At 43.8% G+C, this 19,480-nt stretch overlaps 2 protein-coding genes across 4 annotated transcripts in view; one reads left to right on the top strand and one right to left on the bottom strand.

Annotated features, from left to right (window-relative positions):
• Nucleotides 1-8,437, bottom strand: part of opn4xa (opsin 4xa) — a 30,947-nt gene extending 22,510 nt beyond the window's left edge. The window contains exon 1 of the mRNA XM_086097292.1: nt 8,262-8,437. The gene's annotated coding sequence lies outside the window, so the exon portion shown is untranslated. The remainder of the gene's footprint in view (nt 1-8,261) is intronic.
• The window catches only part of gdnfa (glial cell derived neurotrophic factor a), a 42,414-nt gene extending 24,026 nt beyond the window's left edge, over nt 1-18,388 (top strand). Inside the window, exons 1-3 of one of the 3 annotated variants that reach the window (XM_086097295.1) lie at nt 8,204-8,783; nt 10,001-10,243; nt 14,414-18,388. In XM_086097295.1, coding sequence (XP_085953421.1) covers nt 8,708-8,783; nt 10,001-10,243; nt 14,414-14,973 — 879 coding nt within the window. In that variant the 5' untranslated portion in view covers nt 8,204-8,707 and the 3' untranslated portion in view covers nt 14,974-18,388. Of the gene's footprint in view, nt 1-8,203; nt 8,784-9,171; nt 9,258-10,000; nt 10,244-14,413 lie in introns of those variants that run through there. The other 2 variants (XM_086097296.1, XM_086097294.1) reach the window with 2 other exon arrangements.
• The last annotated feature ends 1,092 nt before the right edge of the window (nt 18,389-19,480 follow it).

Below are 19,480 nucleotides of genomic sequence, written 5' to 3'. Positions count from 1 at the left end.
GCTATGTTGTTACGAGATTAGAAATTAGCCCGCGCTGACAATCGTAAATGAAAAGCGGGGTACACACATGACGATAAAATTGGCAATGAAACGATTAATTGTCTCTAGAAGATCCTTTGGTAGCGATTTTTGCTCCCTCATCTGCCCGGATAATCGTTCAATCGCAAGAATGACAAGGAGACGTTTGTCATCGCTATGCTATAAGCTAACAGTTAGCCTATCTTCTCTTCCTCCTTCTTCTTCTTCTTCTTTGTGTTTTACCAGCAATCTGGATGCCCTGCAGCTCCCGGCTGTCTCCTAAAGGTCAATCTTGGTACTACCGCAACATAAAACTTCTTGATTCCTAAAGTCCACATTGCTTACGGTCAACGGTCCGTGGCTCAAATGACCGAAAAACTACAACGAACGCTAAAACTCGCCTCATACATTCCTGATCGCAGTATCAATAAAGGTTTAAAAATAAAAATACAAATAAAAAATTCTCGCAGCTACATATCTCCTTGTCTGCCCACACAGCTGTTTCAGCATGTCAACCATTCTGCAACGGTCGGTAACCCGAACCCGAACGTCGCATCCTAACCTGCAGCCGGATCACAAAGACAGCCGCGTGTGGCGCTCGCCGTTTGCCAAATTACAAAAGCCGCCGACGCGTCCCGGATCTCGTTACAGTGGAGGAAAACTGTCCTTTGGGTCCGACAGTCGACCTTTCAAATATGTTTTGAGCAACATTTTGTAAACGCGGGCCAAGCAGGATGACGGCGCGCCCGGGAGCCATTCAACATTGTGACACCCGAACCGGGACCTACGACCTCGCCGTATGTTATCCAGATCCTTGGACTCGCGGCGATATTGAAAAGAGCTCAAAGTATGCGTCCCCGCCCTCGCGTGACTCACGTCGCCGTTTGCTCCATGTCGGTCTCGCCCGCGGGGTCGAGCGCCTTAGAGATTAGCAAACAAACAAAACGACGGTCCAAACATAAATGATAATGCACGATTATCAGTATCGTACCTTCCTTCCAGATCGCACGCCCGCGTTTGCTAATTTTAGCTCCTGCGAGGAAGTCGTCTGTTCTCACGCCAAAAAAACGCACAACGCAAAAGGTTCTAATAATTAATTGGCTCATATCTGATCAACAACGCCGCAGCTGCTAGCACCCGATCCAGGGCCGCGCTTATACAACCGGTAGCTAGCTATCGCTAATTTCTCTGACCTTGGAAGAGGAGTTTCCCGTGACCTCCACTCCCGAGCCAACTGATTAGATTATTGTGGCATTAAGTCCAATTGTGTCCACTCTTGTCAGTTATTCTAAGTCAGCTTGTTCCGGAAGCAAAGTTCAAGGTTCAAGGCTGCCTGCCGCTGCGTTTGTTTGACTTACATTTCGTTAATGACAAGAGAGTTTTGTTTTGAGGCTCGCCCAACGTTGCTTTATTTGGTGCCGGTAATCACATGACCCGACTTTCACCTGTTTGCTTATTTTTTTTTTGGGGGGCGACCTATCCGCCGCGATTTTCTGTCTTAGAATCTAGAATAAAATATCGAAAATTTTATTTTATTAATAAAATATATCACTGTTTTACAATACGTTGTTGTTTGTTATGTGTTTAATTAACAGAGCGGGGAGAGAAAAAAAAATCAAAAGTCAATCATTTTGCCGATTTTTATTGGGGGGCGGGGCATATGTTTAAGCGTCATTATCTTTGTCATAATTTGTAATGTGTTCATTGTGTAAAAATAATAATAATATGTATTGAATGTTTTTTTGCTTTCATTGAAAAGTCACTGTGCTGCTCCTCCTGCTGTGCACACCTTGCCCAGCAGGTGGCAGCATAATACTAACAAACTGGAGAATGTCACAATAAATATTTATCAGGTTTTTTTTGTGTGCAAAGGACAAAGGAAAATATTTCTGAGAATTATGATATTTTAAATCTACTTTTTGATTCACCGTCTTCATCATATGCTAACTAGTGTTGTCAAACGATTCAAAAAAATAATAATAATTGATCGCACAATATTCCGTAATTAATTGTGATTAATCGCATCATTTATTGCTATTTTCTAACACGCTTGAGTAAAATCTTGGAATTCATGTAAATATCGTCAAACCGAAAGTACATTTAAGAATCAAAGACTTTTTCTAATAATAGCTTTCTTTGGTCCTTGATTACAAACCGGCATATAAAAGGAGGGTTCAATTCCCTGAGTTTAATCAATCAACTCACTCGAGCTCCTTTAAGATGTGCTGAAACCGGAGGGCGTGGGACACATAACTGAGTCAACGGGGGGGGGGGGGGGGGGGGGGGTAAACACCAGCCGTCGATGTTGCGACTATATCAATAGCGCCTTCTGGGAACGAGCTCCGAGGCGACAACATGACGTGATTTAGCGACAATGCGGTCATGCTGCTCTGATCAAACCCGCGACGTGATACGCGCTTGTGTTACCGGCCGCGTTGTGCGTGTGCTCTTTCTCGCAGGCCCCGCGGTACGGGAGGTGCCAATATGCAACGTGTGTGTGTCGCCGCGCGTCGGTCCAAGACGAGCGAGGAACCCGAGTCGAGCGTTGTGTTTCTGTCGCCGGCTTGTACGTTCTCAGCAAGGCGGAGAAAATGATGATTTAAGGTGGCTGCGGTGGACGCCAGCGCTCTCAACACATACCAGGCGGGATTAGGACGGGGGAACCGGATCTGAGCCTCGCCGCTGTCACTCCGGGACGTTGGGCCGCAAAAGACATCGTCCTTCCATTGCTTCTTGCGCTCGGGTGACCTTGGAACTTTGGGCCCAAAGCGGTTTGTGCATTTTGAGCCTCGTTGGGGATATATTGAGCAATACTGAGAATCGAAGAATTTGAAACATTTTCCGATCCGAGGAGGTCCCAAAAAGATTCCCGAGGCTGGATGCCATGCAGAAAAAGTTGCAACTGAAACTTAGATTTTTGTGTTTGGAAAATGTGTCTAGACAAGAAATTTGCATAACGTGAATTTAAAGAAAACTTTAAAAAATGTTAGAAAAAAATCGATTCGGCAATATATCGCGATATTACAACGCGCAATTCTCGAATGAATTTGATATGCGGCCGAATCGATTTCTAAACATCAACATTAAGCCTTAATATTTGATTTCAGTGCCGTTTGCTAAATGCAGTGGCTCAGTTATAAGCCCGAATTTTCAGATAAACAAATACATTTTCATACAAATCTTACAGTGTACATGTACAAATTTACTGATTGGTATTTTTCTAAATTTGAGTCCCAAAAAAATTTGCAATAATATATTTATAGATTCGTATCGGGATTAATCGGTATCGAATCGAATCGTGACCTATGAATCGTGATACGAATCGAAAGGTACTAGGCAATTCACACCCCTAATATATATATATATATATAACTAACTAACTAAGAAATTCATAGTGTTTGAATGTACAAGCCAAAATGCTTTTTTCGCCACAGTGCCATCTGCTGGATCGAGCGGGCCACTGCCTTACTTTCCATGAACGCAAAATGGCCACCGGCAAAGGTTATAATAAAAATAGCTCAGTGCGGATCGGTAAGACGAGCCACTCCAATAAAAGGCGACGCCACTTCCACCCGGGGGAGCTTTTCATATTTTGAACGTTCCTATTTGTTTAGTAAGACGGTAGGCGGACGCTCTTTGAACACTAAACGCCACCGTGCCACCTCAAGGGGGCGCTATTTTGCAGAACGCCTTCCCTAACACCCGCTTCCTCAATTTTCCCCACAGGATGCATCGTCTGCAGTTCTGTGGGGGAAAATCCATCGTAAGATCTCGACTTGATTTCTTTTGTGACTCAGTGGAAGTTGGTGGTGGTCGGTGCGAGAGAGATTAGTGGCGTCGCACTCACTGCTGGGGTGATAATTCACCCTTGACCTATACAGAGTTCTTCACACGCCGTGCAGGAAGTCACGCGGCAGGATATTGTCGCTCCAAAAAGCACTTTGAGCGCGCGTGATGGTCATCTAAAGTAGACCCCCCCCCCCCCACACACACACACACACACACACTGCTCAGAAAACTTGGTCCGACAATTATGAATGATAATCTTTTTCAATTTTTACGATCACAAATGTTTCCGTGATTCTGAAGTACAGTCATCAGTTCTCTTGAAAGATGATCCCGTGGTGTGGGTTGTGTTGCGTAATCTGCTATACAAAAAAAATAAAAATAAAAATAAATCAGGCCAACAATCGTCACTGTTAAACCTGTTCAATAATCAAGATGGCGAATGTGTGCATGGTCAACACCAAGTTGGGCCGAGCCACAGACTCGTGATTTTGATGGGATATCGAGTGGTAAGTTTTGCACTTTTCTGAGAAATACGATAAACATTTTTTATTTTTTTATTTTGTGGGGGGAAAAAATCGTTTGTCAAGCTTTTTTCATTTAGTTTCTTCTTCTGCTACTACTACTGGTGTCTGGATGCTCTGTGGCTCAATGCTGCCTCTCGCAGGTCGTTCTTGGTACTACAACATACCTGGTTATGCATGTGACATCATTTTTTTCCCTCGTCACGTGTGAGGTCGCCCACAGTTACAAAATTGGTCACGATGTTCAAATTGGCTTTGCGTGAACGCCACTTGCGGAGGGTCTCAAAGGTTCTTCTTCGAGACCCTCCCCTCAACGCATTACAATCGGCGTGTGAGAAATTTAACCTTACTTCCTCTTGTGCTATTTTTAACCGTGCCTGAACTTTGATAGTACCAAGTGATCTCATGCACACACACACACACACACACACACACGTGCGCGAGTGTGTATTTTAGCGAGCATACTATCTGAGAGGCGGCGGCCCGAAAGGTCTGAGCAGCGAGCGAAACAGATGGAAGCGCGGCGCCGACCCGAGTGCCGCGATGGCTCGGGCATCTGGCGCCGGGGCCACGTCTCAACTATGACATGTCCTAATAATGGACCAGCTGACCGGACTTCCTGCTCGCTTGCCCGATGACACAACTCGCCAAATGCGCGTATAAGCGCGCACATTTCTAAATTCTCTAAGACGGGGGAATAAAAAAATAATAATGTATTAGGGCTAGTGAAGTGAGCGAAAAAACAAAAGTCTGGTCGAATTCTGACTTCAATCTCAGAATTCTCACTTTTAAATCAGAATTCTGAGAATAAAGTCAGAATTCTGACTTTAGAATTCTGTGACGAAAGGGAGAATTCTGAGAATAACGTGACTTTGATCTCAGAATTCTGACTTTAATCTCAGAATTCTGACTTTAATCTCAGAATTCTGACTTTAATCTCAGAATTCTGATTTTAATCTCAGAATTCTGACTTTAATCTCAGAATTCTGACTTTAATCTCAGAATTCTGACTTTAATCTCAAAATTCTCACTTTTAAGTCAGAATTCTAAGAATAAAGTCAGAATTCTAAGAATAAAGTCAGAATTCCGACTTTAGAATTCTGAGATGAAAGTGAGAATCCTGCCAAACCTTTTCCTTCCTCTCTTCACTGGCCCAAATCCTCTTCCGTAAAAAAGCAATGTTTTTAAATTGTGATTTGAAATTTGACGTCCTTTTGGAACAATTTCCGACACATTTTTTGTGTCCGGGCTCTGATGTAGTCACGATGTTTGGCGCATCTGAAATCATACTTTTGACGTGAGTCACGCTTCCGCTGCCTCTCAGATGATTTCATGTCAAACGGCCTCGTTGTCCGAGGGTCTCATCTGCGCCGGAGGGTCTCGGATGACACACGGGCGAGTCACGAACCCAAAAGGGGGACTTTTCTTGATGACTCGACAACACGGAGGCAGACAATGTGGCCTCTGTGCGTACGCCCCAAAATAAAAAACGACAACATCTCAGGCGGTGACGTGACATCGATGAGGGTTATCCAAAATGCTTTGCGGTGCTAAAAATTTGTCGGACCCCATTTTCCCCTCCATCCTTTTGAAGACACCAAGGTACTGTGGCCATTCAAATTCTTACGCGAAGATGTTGTTGTGCAGCTCCGCTTCGAGCATGGTGCCCTTTTTCTGATTTAAGAGTACATACAAACCAAAAGGAACTGCTGGGAGTGAATAAGTTAATAATACACTAAATAATCAGCATGGCCGGTATAATGTTTGTTTTTTGTTTTTTTTAATAATAAAAAAACGTTCACTGCCATTGACGGCTATACACGTCAAAAATCCATTTTAACTGAACTAGCAGTGAATGCGATAAATACTAATTGTGAACCTGCTCCTTTTTATGTACACGGTTCAGTTAGATGACATTTTTGTATAGATTTGACAGTTTTGTGATATGATAGTGGTGAAATTAAGAGGTGGACTTCATATACACAGTATGTCAGGTGAGTCCCCACTGAAGGTCCCAGGACCAAATGCACCTCCCGCTGGTGACTCTGGACCATTAAGTATATCAAATGATTAGAGAAACGGGGGGAAATAATTAGCACAGGGTAAAAAAATAATAATAATAATTTGAAGTGCTGCAAGGTAAATTACAGGCGCACAATACGAAGAAAACGAGCGCTGTCATCCGGTTGAATGCGACCGTGTGAGAACTTGACAGCCAGGAATTCATACAATGAACATTTGGCTCAGCACCCCGCAGACCTTTATGAAGAGGGCACGGCACGCCGGGAACCCGTAAGGAAAAACATGCCTCGACAGGAAGGCTCAACCCGACGGCGGCCGAGTCGGAGCTCTTTTTCTTTTTTTTTTTAAGGCAGGTGGAACTTGTGTGGAATTGCGGCGTCGACGTCGTTGCATTCGCGCGAGTCAGCCGACGAGACGTCTTCGGTCAAATTCGACGCAAGGTCGGAAGACTTCCGGGAAAGGTACGGACTTTGGGACGCCCGGGTCTAATTGACGCAGGAAAACTGCTCCTGAGTAACAAAACAGGTTAAAGATGGCGCTTTTTCTCGAATTCTGTCATTTGAGAGGTTATTTCCTAAAAAAAAAAAAAAAGAAGAAGAAGAAAATAATATATTGTACTTTAGACCCCCAAGCTAAGAACCCCTCCCCAAAACCGTTGGTGCCCGACCAATTTTTTTCCAACTTTAAAAGCAGCCCAGTTGGCAAGCACGCAGAGCTTTAGAAAGCTGCATATTGACATAACCTCAAACATTACATTTAGCCAACAGCACGAAGCCGAGCAGAACGGCAACTTGACGCCAGCGATGAGGTTCCAATCATGCCCAGATCGCATTCCGCATGCTGACATCCAAATCCAAGGACACGGGGATGTGTGACATAATCCCACAGATATCTGAAAACTCCAAACAGGGGGCTCCTGTGAGGGTGAGCGGCCAGGGGCATAGCCATCGTTTCACAAGAGTGGGAATGAAGGGGGGCGGGGGGGGGGGGGGGCAAATTGTCCTCATGCATTTGTTGCTCCTCTCCATATTAGCCAAAGAACGAAATAACCAAACTGGATGAGTTGTATAGTCGGAATTCCCAATGGTGATACTGAACATAAAAATTCTGCCTAAAAATTCTTATAGAATAGAAAGGAAGTGGGAAAATGTTAACCGTTTCGAATAACATTCGAGAAAAAAAAATCCAATTCTATTTCATTTTCATTTGAGCTTCTCAAATGAAAATGAAAAATATTTTTTTTACGTTGGTCTCAAGTCTGCTAACTTAATGCGAAGACATAATGCGAAGTGCCACGGATGCGCTAATATAACTAGCATCACTATAAGCCTTTAAACAACTGTTTAAAGACACTTTTTGTTCTGAGAAAAACACGCCACTGCAGCTTTAGTTGCGGCAATCTCCGGGTTTCATCATCAAATTCCGTGTACCGCAAGTCGTTGCTCCACCACCGCACCAGCAACGATGCTACTCGTTAGCACCGCCAAGGGTGTTTTACATTGTTAGCTAAACAAGACTCGTTAGCTGAAGCTACTTTAAATTATTAAGTTTCTTTCAGCTTGAAGTATCATTACTCAAGTTCACAGCCACGATGAAGCACTTTAATGTCAAATCAAGCGGGGGTGGGGGGGGGGGGGGTGGGGGGGACTGCCCCCTTTGTAATAATTCTATTAAAAAAAAAATGTTTTTATTTTTTTTTATTTTATTTTTTTTTAAACAAAGGCAGATTGTCATTTTGTCTCTTCAAAAAAAAAAAAAAAACATGTTACAAAAATGCGTTGTTGTTGTTTAGGGGGTTGGAACGGATTAACGTCATTTCCACTCATATCAACGGGGCAAGTGGATTCGCGTTAACTACGCCCAGAGTGGGTGTGTGTGTGTGTGCGGTGCGTCCTCGCGCTCCTTACTCACCGTTCGTCGTCTGAGAGGGGCGGACACCGAGCGAGCGAGCCCGCACTATAAATCCCTCCGGAGTGCCCGCGGAGCGCGGCTCGGCGCTGCTCGGCTGCGCGATGAGGACGAGAGACCCTCGCGTGGACATGGACACCGCTCGACCCTGGCCGCTCTTCTGCGGACGCGGGATGTGACACGGCGCAGTCGAGGCGGGATCGGGGAGAGGAAGAAGGAAAGAAAGGAAGAAAAAAATAAGGGATTTGTGCGTCTTTTTTCATCCGCGGAGTGGGAGATTGCGTCTTTTGGATTCCCAGCGTGGAGCAGCTGGAGGTCCAAAGTGCGCACACGTTGTGGATCTTGGGTGACCATTTGGGTTGTTGTTTTTTTTCTTCCAGCAGTGGACATAAACTGTCGCGCAAACAAGTGGGGACTTTTTTTCTTTTTTCTTTTTTTTGTGTGTGTGGATGCACTTAAAAACAACACATGACGTTTGGATTTTAACCGCAGCGGGGTGCAGGTCTGCATGGGCCATCTTTAAAGGTGAGAGTGTCACACTCAGCCTCATTTGATGTTAAAGGGGGAGGCATTTCAATCCGAACACAATTCAAATAGATAAAGTACGTTTCCTTGTTTTGTTTTGATGCAAAACGATAGACGCGCATGCATGTGTGTTTATGTTCTAACTGACCACGGCGATTGTATATTAAAAAAAAAAAAGTACAAAACTTTGAAATCACACATTCGGAAGGTGATTCTCAAAATTCTTTTCACCCCACACCAGCACAACGTGTTTGTGTATTTTTTTATTTTTTTTATCCCACTTTCAAATTCATCCTGTAGCATCACAAGGGATCAAAACAAAAACGTCACAAAAAAAAGTAGAGATACTGAAATAAATATGATCTGGTCAAATTTGTATGAATGGCAACAGGTGGACACGCGGGATTGTTGTATGTTGAACATGCTGTGGCTGTCGCGAGATGTTGCTGGCAGGCATGCAGACATGGACAATGTGTAACTAATAACTATTTTGGGACAAATGAAATGAAATGTGTGATCGCTATCGGGCCGGTGTGTTTTACAAGCGCTTGTTGTAGAGTCCCAGACGTGACATACGGGGAGAAAAAATAAGGTTCAATTGTGGTTCAATTTCAAGTGTGTGCACATGAAATGCTATCATGTGGCCACTAATTTGGGTTTCATGCATTTTGTGCACACCAAAATGTGTTGCCAGGAAGGTCTAATATACGCACAAAAATACAAATGATGTTACTCATATCATTTCTGGACAGTTGTGTTTGCTTACTTTAATGAAATAATATTAAACCCACACCCCCCAAAAAAAAATTTTTTGCACACATTTGACCTTTTTCATTTGCACGTTATTGCTACAGTATTTTGTGGCTCCAAATGAGTATCGCATTGTGCACGTTAGACATACTTTGTGGCCAACAAATTCTTGCTTTGTAATCTTATAAAAACTTAGACCCTTTTAAAGACCACAGAAAAAGTATTCTGCGCGCACACAATTTGCATTTCGTGCCCTCAAATTTGAGTTTTGTGCTCACGAGCTAATATTTCATTCACACTTTGTACGTACAGTATTTTGTGGCAACCAATTAGCATTTCAGTATTCTTTCTACGTTATATTCTACGTGTACGTAAAACCTATTTCGGAGCTACGTATTAGCAGGTAACATGCTAGGTGGGTTGTTGACGTTTTTTTTTTGTTTTTAAATCTCTCTCCCATATTCCAGCTCTTCTCATAGGAACTGAGTCTAAGATGAATTTATGGGATGTGGCGGCCATGTGTTTGTTGCTCCTGAGCTCTGTCGCTAGCCGGCCTCTCTACCAAAGCACCCACCAGCAGCCAGCCAAGAGGACCTTGTTCCCCGCCAGCTACTCTGATTCTGCACGCCAGCCCGCCGAGGACCAGGGGCCCGATTTGTTGACGCGCAGTGCCGAGAGCAACCAGCAGGAGATCTCCATGGAGGATCAATGTGAGTGTTCCACGAACGTCTGCGTTTTATGTAATCCCGCGCGCGCCACAAAAGCAACGTTATAGTGAACTGCAGGAAAGAAGAGAAGAAGAAGAAGAAAAAAAAATCACCCAACTAGACGCTCCTCTTCAATTTTTTTGCTGTACTTTCTTCTCTCGACATGACTCGCTCTCATCATTGAGTGACTTTCGTTCTCCTGCTGCAGGCTGCGCTCGCTTTGTTATTGTTTGCCCGACGACTGGTTGAGAAAGTGCTCGATTAGATATGCCGCAGAGCCTGCATTGGAAAAAAATAAATATCGCAGAACCAAACCATATCATTTCGTGTCAGTTAGCTTAATGCTAACTACTGATACAAAACGCCATAGAAAGGCTAAAGGGAATTAGCATAGAGGTTGCTGTCATTTCTAAACCTTTTAACAACTACTACTTTAACACACGAGGTTCTTAAAACAAATTCTCACAGGCATAAATTCTCTTTTTAGTGAACACTTTCTCTTACAGGACCTTCTCTGCCTCTTCTTCTTAAAACACGTTCAGTGCCAGACATTTTCAGACTCTCCTTTACCCTACCACCTGAAAACATTAAACATATTTATAAATATGTACCTGGGATTGAATGTCTGGATTCTTAAGACATAAAATTGAAAGCATTAGACAAAAGTAGACAACATGTACAAGTTAGTTCTTAGGGCAGAGGTGGCAAATCCAGGTCCAGAAAGTAAAAACCCTGCCACAGTTTGGCTTTAGCCCCTTGTGCTAGCTAGCGAGCTCCCTAGCTAGCTACCCGGGTGCTTGGTTACCTGCTAGGGAGCTAGCTAGCTAGCACAAGGGGCTAAAGGCAAACTGTTGGCAGGGTTTTTACTTTCTGGACCTGAATTTACCAGCCTGGTTTTCCCACCGTTATCATTCCGATGGAGAGTGACCCGCGGATAAGGCCGCCGTCAGACGGAAAGCTTATCGGCCGGCAGGTATGTCATTTGTGTTTTATTACGCGTTACATCACCCTCGTGTCAAAACAGGCGCGTCTCATGAACCAAACCATGAGCGTGGAGGAGGCTTGCCAAACACTTGGCCTCTCTTCCGCTGTTTACATTTCGCCGCCGCCTCCGCGACCTGAAGTCAGAAATCAACGGCGAGCTTTTTCGCCGCTTCAACGCGCCGTCAACCGGGAGTGGAAAGTTTGAAACGTTTTGTTTACGTGTGCGTTTAACAGCCACACTGGGCAGGAATTTTAGGTTGTTTGGAGTTGCGTGACACTGGATCATCTTCACCCAGGAGGCGGGATTGGGGCCAAGAAGTGGATCGGGAGCGGAACATTTGGAGCCGCCTTCTTCTTCTGTTTGCATTGAGCTGACATCATCGCGGAAGTCGAATATTTTATCGCTGCTTTTGTCTTGCAAACCAGAATTTTTGTCAGAAAAAAATGACAGAACATCAAACGTTGAATTATGTACAGCCACTTTAAATTTTTTTAATTTTAATTTTTTAGGGCTGATCAATTTAATTGGCTCTTTTAAAATCGCCCCGCCTAAAAATTACCTAATTTTGCCGAAATTGTATTTATTTATTTTAAGGCTTTTTGTTGGCATAAATAGCTAGATGTAAAAAGATTCATTATTTGTTGTAAACCATTTTTGGACTAATGAAGTGAAATTGGGAATCGCTGGTATAAACCAGCACTGGACGGGAAGCAGCCGTGCGGAGGAAAGAAAAAAAAACAAAAAAAAAAAACAATGTCGAAATGTAAGCGTTGTGGCTCTGATAGCGTTTGTGTGCTGCTGATTAGTTGCAGCACAACTTGCGCAAGCAGTTGTGCTGCGCTGGCTGCCGGCAGGTGCACGTTGCCTGTCAGTCTTAAGGCTGCATTTACACCACAAGTGACCCACTTCAGTTTTCACTCCCGTGGGGCTAACTTCAGACGTGCGTTAGGGCAGTTGGAGCATAAAAAACAGATTCCCATCACATATCCAAAATATGTGCATAAATAAGGTTTTGAAGTGCAGTAAAAACTAATAAATAAATAGAGAAATACTCTATTTAAATACTTCCTAGGCATATTTTTTTAATGGTCTTTCAGCACACTTTTAAAATAACACAAAGATATTTTAAACAATATATTGAGAGAAAGCAAAATGTAGTGTAGCGATCCCTCGCTGCGTTTACAGTAAACAAATAATATTCTTTCCAAACTAACAAACTTTTCATCTCACAAAATACACCAATAATCATTCCCAAAGATGTACATTTATAAAATGAATTTACAGCCATCACCTTACGTAGGCATAAAAAGCAGGATTAGAAGATTTCACATTCAATAATATTCAGCAAAAAATAGGCTAAGCTTGAAATACTTCCTGTTTTCATTCCATTTATTTCACTTACATGGCGCAAACATAGTGTGCTGCCGTTTAGTGGTTGACAGCAGAATTACACCCACAATAAATGAAAGGGAGAACAAAATAGTTATATCTGTAGGCATAAAAAGCAGGATTAAATAGGAACAGATGGAGGCCAACATTTACACTGTCATCCGTTTTCAACTGCATTAGAGAAGTTGTAAGTACAATGACAAAATATATAGAGGGTTACGGAAACAGCTAGACCCCGCCTCCTCTCCACTTGGACCCAATCAGCTGTAGTAGAGCGCAGTGAGGTCAGGTGGCGTCGAGCATGTGTAAGGAGAGTCCGGCGACACCTCCAAACCACAACGCCACCTGCCAGAAACCTCAAAGCCCGACACGGCCGCCTGTCATCGCGGGATTGCTGCTGTTGTCGATACGGCTGCTGTTGTGCCCATTGTTCTCTCGATTACTCCCAACGTCCTAATCGTGTGTTTTCTTTCTACCCTACTGGCTTTCTTGAACGCACGAGGAGCGCGCCTTCCTAACCTGCTCAATGTGTTCAAAGTGCCTTCTGTTGCAAATTGGCGCTACATAAATAAAACGGACTTGCCTTGACATGGCAGGAATGCAACAAGAGTTGGACTAATTGTTGCGTTCGAGAACAACAATGCCTCCCATAGACTATCGAGCGGGAGGTGCGGATACTCATGTTATTGCCGTGGAATGGAAGCAACGTGTGGTGCGGAAGAGGCTCCAAAAAAAAACACAAAAAAAAGCCTTTTGGACCTGCTCCCCCGTCAGCAGATGTTTGCGGAGCATGAATGGCTTCTTGCCTCTAAATAATTCACATAAAAGGCACGTCGGTTCCTGGTGTCGGGACCTTTGAAGAGGGCACCAAACAAAACAGCAGCAGCTGTCCCTCGGCGGCGTTGCGGCGCAAGCTAATATGCTAGCTCGGTTTCACGTGTTTTGTCAGGAGATAGGGAAGCAGCTGGAGGATAGGGGAACAACTCGTACCCTTCACAACATGAAAACAGCTTTGGGCCAGTTCTCAAACCTTTTGGGTCCATGGATCAACAACAAAGCTTTCCAAGAATTTCCACATAATCCTCATGAAATTCTTGAACATATTATTAGCCATTGTGTGGCAGACCAGAGTTTGACAACCGCTGCTTTGAGACATTCACTCATCCCGTCTCGTCATCACTCATGGGGACGCACGAGTCGTACTAACAAACTTCTTCCGCCTGTTCTGTTTCTGATCGACACGCTTCTGAGCGTCCTAACAGATTTTTGGACACGAGCCGGCTGAGTGTGAACATTTTCAGTCAACACATTTGTGTCAACAGATTTCTTGCGCATGCCGTTTGGCACGACAAGAGATACAAAAGGGGGTTTTCTTCTCAGGTGGATTTTGAATACGTGTTGGGGCGTAAACTGGCAAGAAAATGTTGGGCGCAAAAACGAAAAAATCATCCCCTAAAAGTGAGCCACTGACATGCGAGTCCTCAGTTTAGAACTTTTGACTAATCACAGTAAATATTTACAAAAAAAAAAACATGTAGCCTACGTGGGCTCCCCCTTGTGGTAACATTTACATTTAATCCAGGCAATTTTAGGCGGTACTTGGCGTAAAAAAATAAATAAATTGAGAACCAGTGATCGAAGCCACTGGTGCCCAACCCCGGTCCTCGAGTACCCCTATCCAGCCTGTTTTCCCATGTCTCCCTCAGCCAACATAGCTGAGGATCGAAGACCGCGGTTGAGAACCACTAAATCTAAGATGTTGGAAGTCAGCCGTCCCATGTCCCTTTTGTTTCTTGCAGATGACATGACGAGTCCTTATTCGGAGCGGTTTGACGACGTCATGGACTTCATCGAGGCGACGATCGGCAGATTGCGCCGATCCTCGGAGTCCCGGGGCCGGAGGGAGCGGGAACAAAGGCAAAAGGGAGCGGCAAACACACAAGGCGAGGGGAGGGCGCACGGCGGCGGCGGCAGCGACAGGAAGCGAGGCCGCAGCAGAGGCGGCGGGACCCGAGGCAAAGTGGGACGGGGCGAACGGGGCCGCGGGAGGACGTCGGGCCGTCCCGGTCGAGGCTGCCTGCTCAAGGAGGTCCACCTCAACGTGACGGACTTGGGTCTGGGCTACCAGACCAAAGAGGAGCTGATCTTCCGCTACTGCAGCGGCCCGTGCTCTGAGGCCGAGACCAACTACGACAAGATCCTCAGCAACCTCAGCCAAGGCAACAAGCTGGACAGGGACGCGCCCTCTCGCACCTGCTGCCGACCGGTCGCCTTTGATGACGACCTGTCCTTTTTGGACGATAACGTGGTCTACCACACGCTTAAGAAACACTCGGCCAAGAAGTGCGCTTGCGTGTGAGACGCGTTCAAAAACCTCCACAACGATGGAGCTGACAAAGAATATACTGTTACATTTCCTCATTTTTCTAACGGCGTTTTCTAAAAAAACAACAACTAAAGAACCCAAAAAGTTTCTTCTGGAAAGCCTCTCGGGAATATCCTTTTCTTTCTTTATTTGGTGAGGACTCTTTTAGACACAACGGGATTCAGCAGAGTTGACATCCCATCATATGAATATATAGACTGTATATAAATATCTCTCTATATATACAGTATATATATATGTATGTATGTATGTATGTATGTATACGCTTGTGTGTAAGAAGTATATTTATTAAGATGGAATTAACTTATTGTTATTTATTTCACTTTACGACACAAGTTGTTGTCTTTATTTATTGAGACGTTTGTCCTGGACGCTGTCAACATGTTCTCGTCTATTCTGGAAGCTTTCTCCATTCAAACTCCTCCAAAAGAAAACAAGTTACATGTGGATGAGTGTGGACAGAGGCCCCGCCCCCTTCCACCAAGTCTACACGTTTTCACCTTTTTAATACCCCCGCCCCCTCCCTTCACTGTTTTTCGTCAAAATCAACCCGCAAATTTGCCGTCCTCGGAGGGTAGTACCAGTGATGCAGATGAGGCAGGACCGAGGCGGATTGAAAGGAAATTGCGAAAAAGCAGCCGGGACATGGGTGTGAAGTTTGACACCCGAATATCCTGCTTCGCTGGGTGGGTCACGCAGCAAGATGCACACATTTTGCTAAAAGACTCAGGACCAAAAGGCAAGGTTGTTTTTTTTTTTTTTAGGTTGCTTTACAACAAGACTGACAGTGTCGTCAAAGGTTTTACATGGAGAGATTTGGAATAAAAAGCCCCTTTCACGCCGTCTGCCTGTTCCCCACAGTACAGGATCGAGTAGCAGGTTCGTGACAAGTTTGGGACAACGGCTGGACTCAGGAAACTGTCTTTTTGTTGTTGTTCTTTACTTTCAATGTCACGTGGCCAGGCGAGAACATCTGGAACTGACACGGCTCTCCAGTTAAAAGTGACTTTCATGCATCAAAATGAGCCTTTTGCTCATGTGTCTGTTTTGTGCAAAAAGGTAGTTAGTTGACGGTGGGTCAAAGTTGAACGCTAATTTTGCTAGCTTATCTGGCATTGTCCCATCTCCTATTAGGTCTCTGATTTGCTAATTTCTATTTATTTTGGAAGTCCTTTTTCCCACGTCCCTTCTTCTTTCAACGTCTCTGATGCACCAATTTTGCGGAAATTGAAACAGGATAAAAACTCAGGACCAAAAGAAGCCAATGGTCAGAAGCCGTGGGTTTTGTATTTTTTTAGTTTGATGATTTGTCTACCGGTTGCAAAAAGGTTGGCGTAAAAAATAATAACATAGCGGCGGTCTCTAAGGACTTTGGAGTCAAAGGAGCCGCCTGCCAATCAAGTGATCCCAATCCTAGGCTTCTTCTTGTCCCCTAAGGTGGGGGTGGAGAGTGTGGGCGGGGGCTCAGTTCTTACCCCAGCCCCAACTCATCCACTCTGAAAAGAGGATTTGAAAGTGATCTCCCCCCCCCCCCCCCCCTTTAACACGAGTCTTAAGCAAACATCCCCCGCCGGCGAAGGCAGTTTGAAGGGAGTTCGCTCGCTACTGTACGGCTGTCGGCGTCAAAGTGACGTTCTAACAAAAGCCAAAACCTTTAAAATCAGACAAAACGGGGAGGGGAGGGGGTCCCTGCGTGTTTTCTACACGCGATAACATGTTCAATTGAGGGAATATCAACATCCTGGATCAGGACAGAGCAGAGAGGCGAGCGCCTCAAGTGGAACAAAGAGTCCTTCGGGGAGGGTCTTGACGTTTCCACGGATTAGGGACCAAGGTATCTGTGCCCACCCGGCAACAAGCAAGGCAGCTTTACAGCGTGTAATCCCCCCCCCCCTTCCCACCCACCCCCAACATACACAAATCCACAACATGGAGATGAATTTAGGCCAAACACAAGGAGAGGGAAAAAGCTTGCTTTTATCGCAGCATACCTCATCAATTGGATCATCTTCAGTTTGGTCGGCGAGTTTTTTCCAGATGACAACTTTGGAGACTTCCCAGAAGCCCCCCTGTATGCGTCCCGCTTCTTCAGAGCAGGGGTTCTCAAACTTTTGGGGTTCAAAAGGAGACATTTGCATTAATAGCCACCTCATAATCCTAACGCTAATTTAACATAAATATCATGTGTACCCCTAAATGTTGTGAGAATTTGAGAAAAATATGATCGGCGTTAGTTTAACGAAAGTCACATTTAACAAGAGAATATTAGAATACAACTCGTATTGTGGAAATCCACAAACAAATATAGGACTACATTATTGGAAAAAAAATACGCTTTTCGTTCTTAAAACAACCACTGTATTAACTTATTTACTCCCAAAAACATTCTATTTAAAATGTTTTAAGTGTCCCCCAAATGTTGTTTTTTTATGCCAGAGCATACAGAAGGCTTTGATGCAACCTCACAACTGCAGAGAACGGTTGAAGAAATGGTAGTTACTACAAAAACGGCCAGCAGGTGGCAGCAGAGCAAAAGAGATCAACCTGGGCCATTTTGAAAAAAAAAAGCTCATTTACCCAGAGTTCTAAACAGATCTGTGAATAATGATGAAACTTAGCTATATTGTAATGCTAATTGCTGCAAAACGGAAACAGATAGAAATATATATTTTTTTTCTGATGAAAGAAGAGACTCTAATCTTTCTTTTGGTAGGTTCCATGTTTTTATAGCAAGAGAACACAATATTCTTTTGGCCTTGCAAAATCAGTCAAAATCCAGTAAAACAGACGGGAGTGAAGGGGGTTGCTTCAGTGAAAATAGCTGGGAGTAAATGAGTTAAGCAGGAATGGCAAATTTATGTGATACGTCACAATCACCACCGGTATAAAATTGGCCCAAAGCTAAGACAGAGGGGGGGTAATTGTTTGTTTATGTGTAGGAGTGTTGTTAAAAAATAATAATAATTAGACGACAATTTATTGCAAATTATTTTGCGGACCTCCACCTCAGGGTTTGAGAACATCTGCTGTGTAACCTGTTTTTCTTTGTTCATTAGTCAGCTCGTGAAGAGCTTGTCACGCTTATGGTCGGGTTGCCACTTGTCGGTTGTTGTACAATATTACATCCATGTTATGACAAATCATGATACATTTTGTATGTATATTGGGTCCCCCCGAGGAGGAACTACAATTGCCAATCGGATGCTAAACGGGGAGCTAATCAGCAGAAAAGAGGCCTGCAAAGGGAAAGTAAACACGTGAAGGAGTCCTCAGTGCTAAGGGCTCGCTTTCTGTCGTCTCATGTTCCAGAACCAAAGCTCTCTGCAAACTTTATTTTTGTACACTATTCATTTTATAAAACTTTTTACGGAATAAAAATGTGCTTCTACGCGTGTCTCTGCTTTTTAGTCGTGACGTATGTGACATGGTGCTAATTTGCTTCGCCGTGTGTTTGTAGTAGTTCAACGTAAAATTGAGGATGGGAGCTGATGGGAGAGCAGACCTTGCCCCCCCCCCCCTTTTCCTGCGCCGCATTCCTGAACGGCAGCCCAGCCGCCAGGGTCGTACAGTAAACACAAACGTGAGTCAGGGGGCTCAAAACATTTGTTTCTATGGAGTAAAAACTAACGTGTACAAAATATACTGATGGCAAGATAAGGCAGCTTCAATTGAAACTCAAAAGTAACATACAGCGTCACAGCATTCAACAAATGGACGGTGGTCATCAATTATCTAAATTTGGCTGTTACAGATACTGAGACACTCTTAAAAACATATCACTGAATAAATCGTTTCCAATTAAAGTAAAATTGTATTTTACAGACTAATTACATTTTTGTATCACTATTTAAAAAGGACAGGGTTGCAAATCAATGCTCAACTGCTATGCTAACTGGTCAAGGGCAAACTTGGCTATTGAATGAAAAAAACATTGATATCAAAAGGTCTGATAACATGATTAACAGGGGGCTAGCTGTGTTAGCTGCTATGCTAACTGGTCAAGAGTAACCTTAGCTGTTGACCGGGAAAACAAAAACATTGATATGAAAAAGTATTTTTCTGATAACATGTTGAACGGTGGGCTAGCTGTGTTAGCTGCTATGCTAACTGGTCAAGGGCAACTTCAGCAGTTGAACGGAAAAACAAAAACATTGATTTTAAAAGGTCCTTTTCTGACAATATGAGTAAAGGTATTGCGTTAGATTAAGTGACACACTCCAATGTGACTGAAAATGCACGTGACATCAAAATATGAAAAACAGAGGAAAGGACTTACCTTATTGTCTACCCACCTGATGATGTAATTTTTGCTTAACTGTTTTCTCTTCCTCTCGATGGCTAAAATGGTTTTAGTAATAACTAGTGATAGTTAAGCATGCGTTTAAAAAACTAGTTTGAAGCGCAATAACATATTTAAATATGTCAGTTATATAATATATTTTAACACAATAACACAAGGAAGGCATAAAAAACTACTTAA

Source organism: Leptonotus elevatus, chromosome 15, assembly GCF_054856555.1.
Source record: "Leptonotus elevatus isolate MCC_2025b chromosome 15, RoL_Lele_1.0, whole genome shotgun sequence".
NCBI classification, from domain to species: domain Eukaryota; kingdom Metazoa; phylum Chordata; class Actinopteri; order Syngnathiformes; family Syngnathidae; genus Leptonotus; species Leptonotus elevatus.
This window is presented reverse-complemented; position numbering and strand designations above follow the sequence as displayed.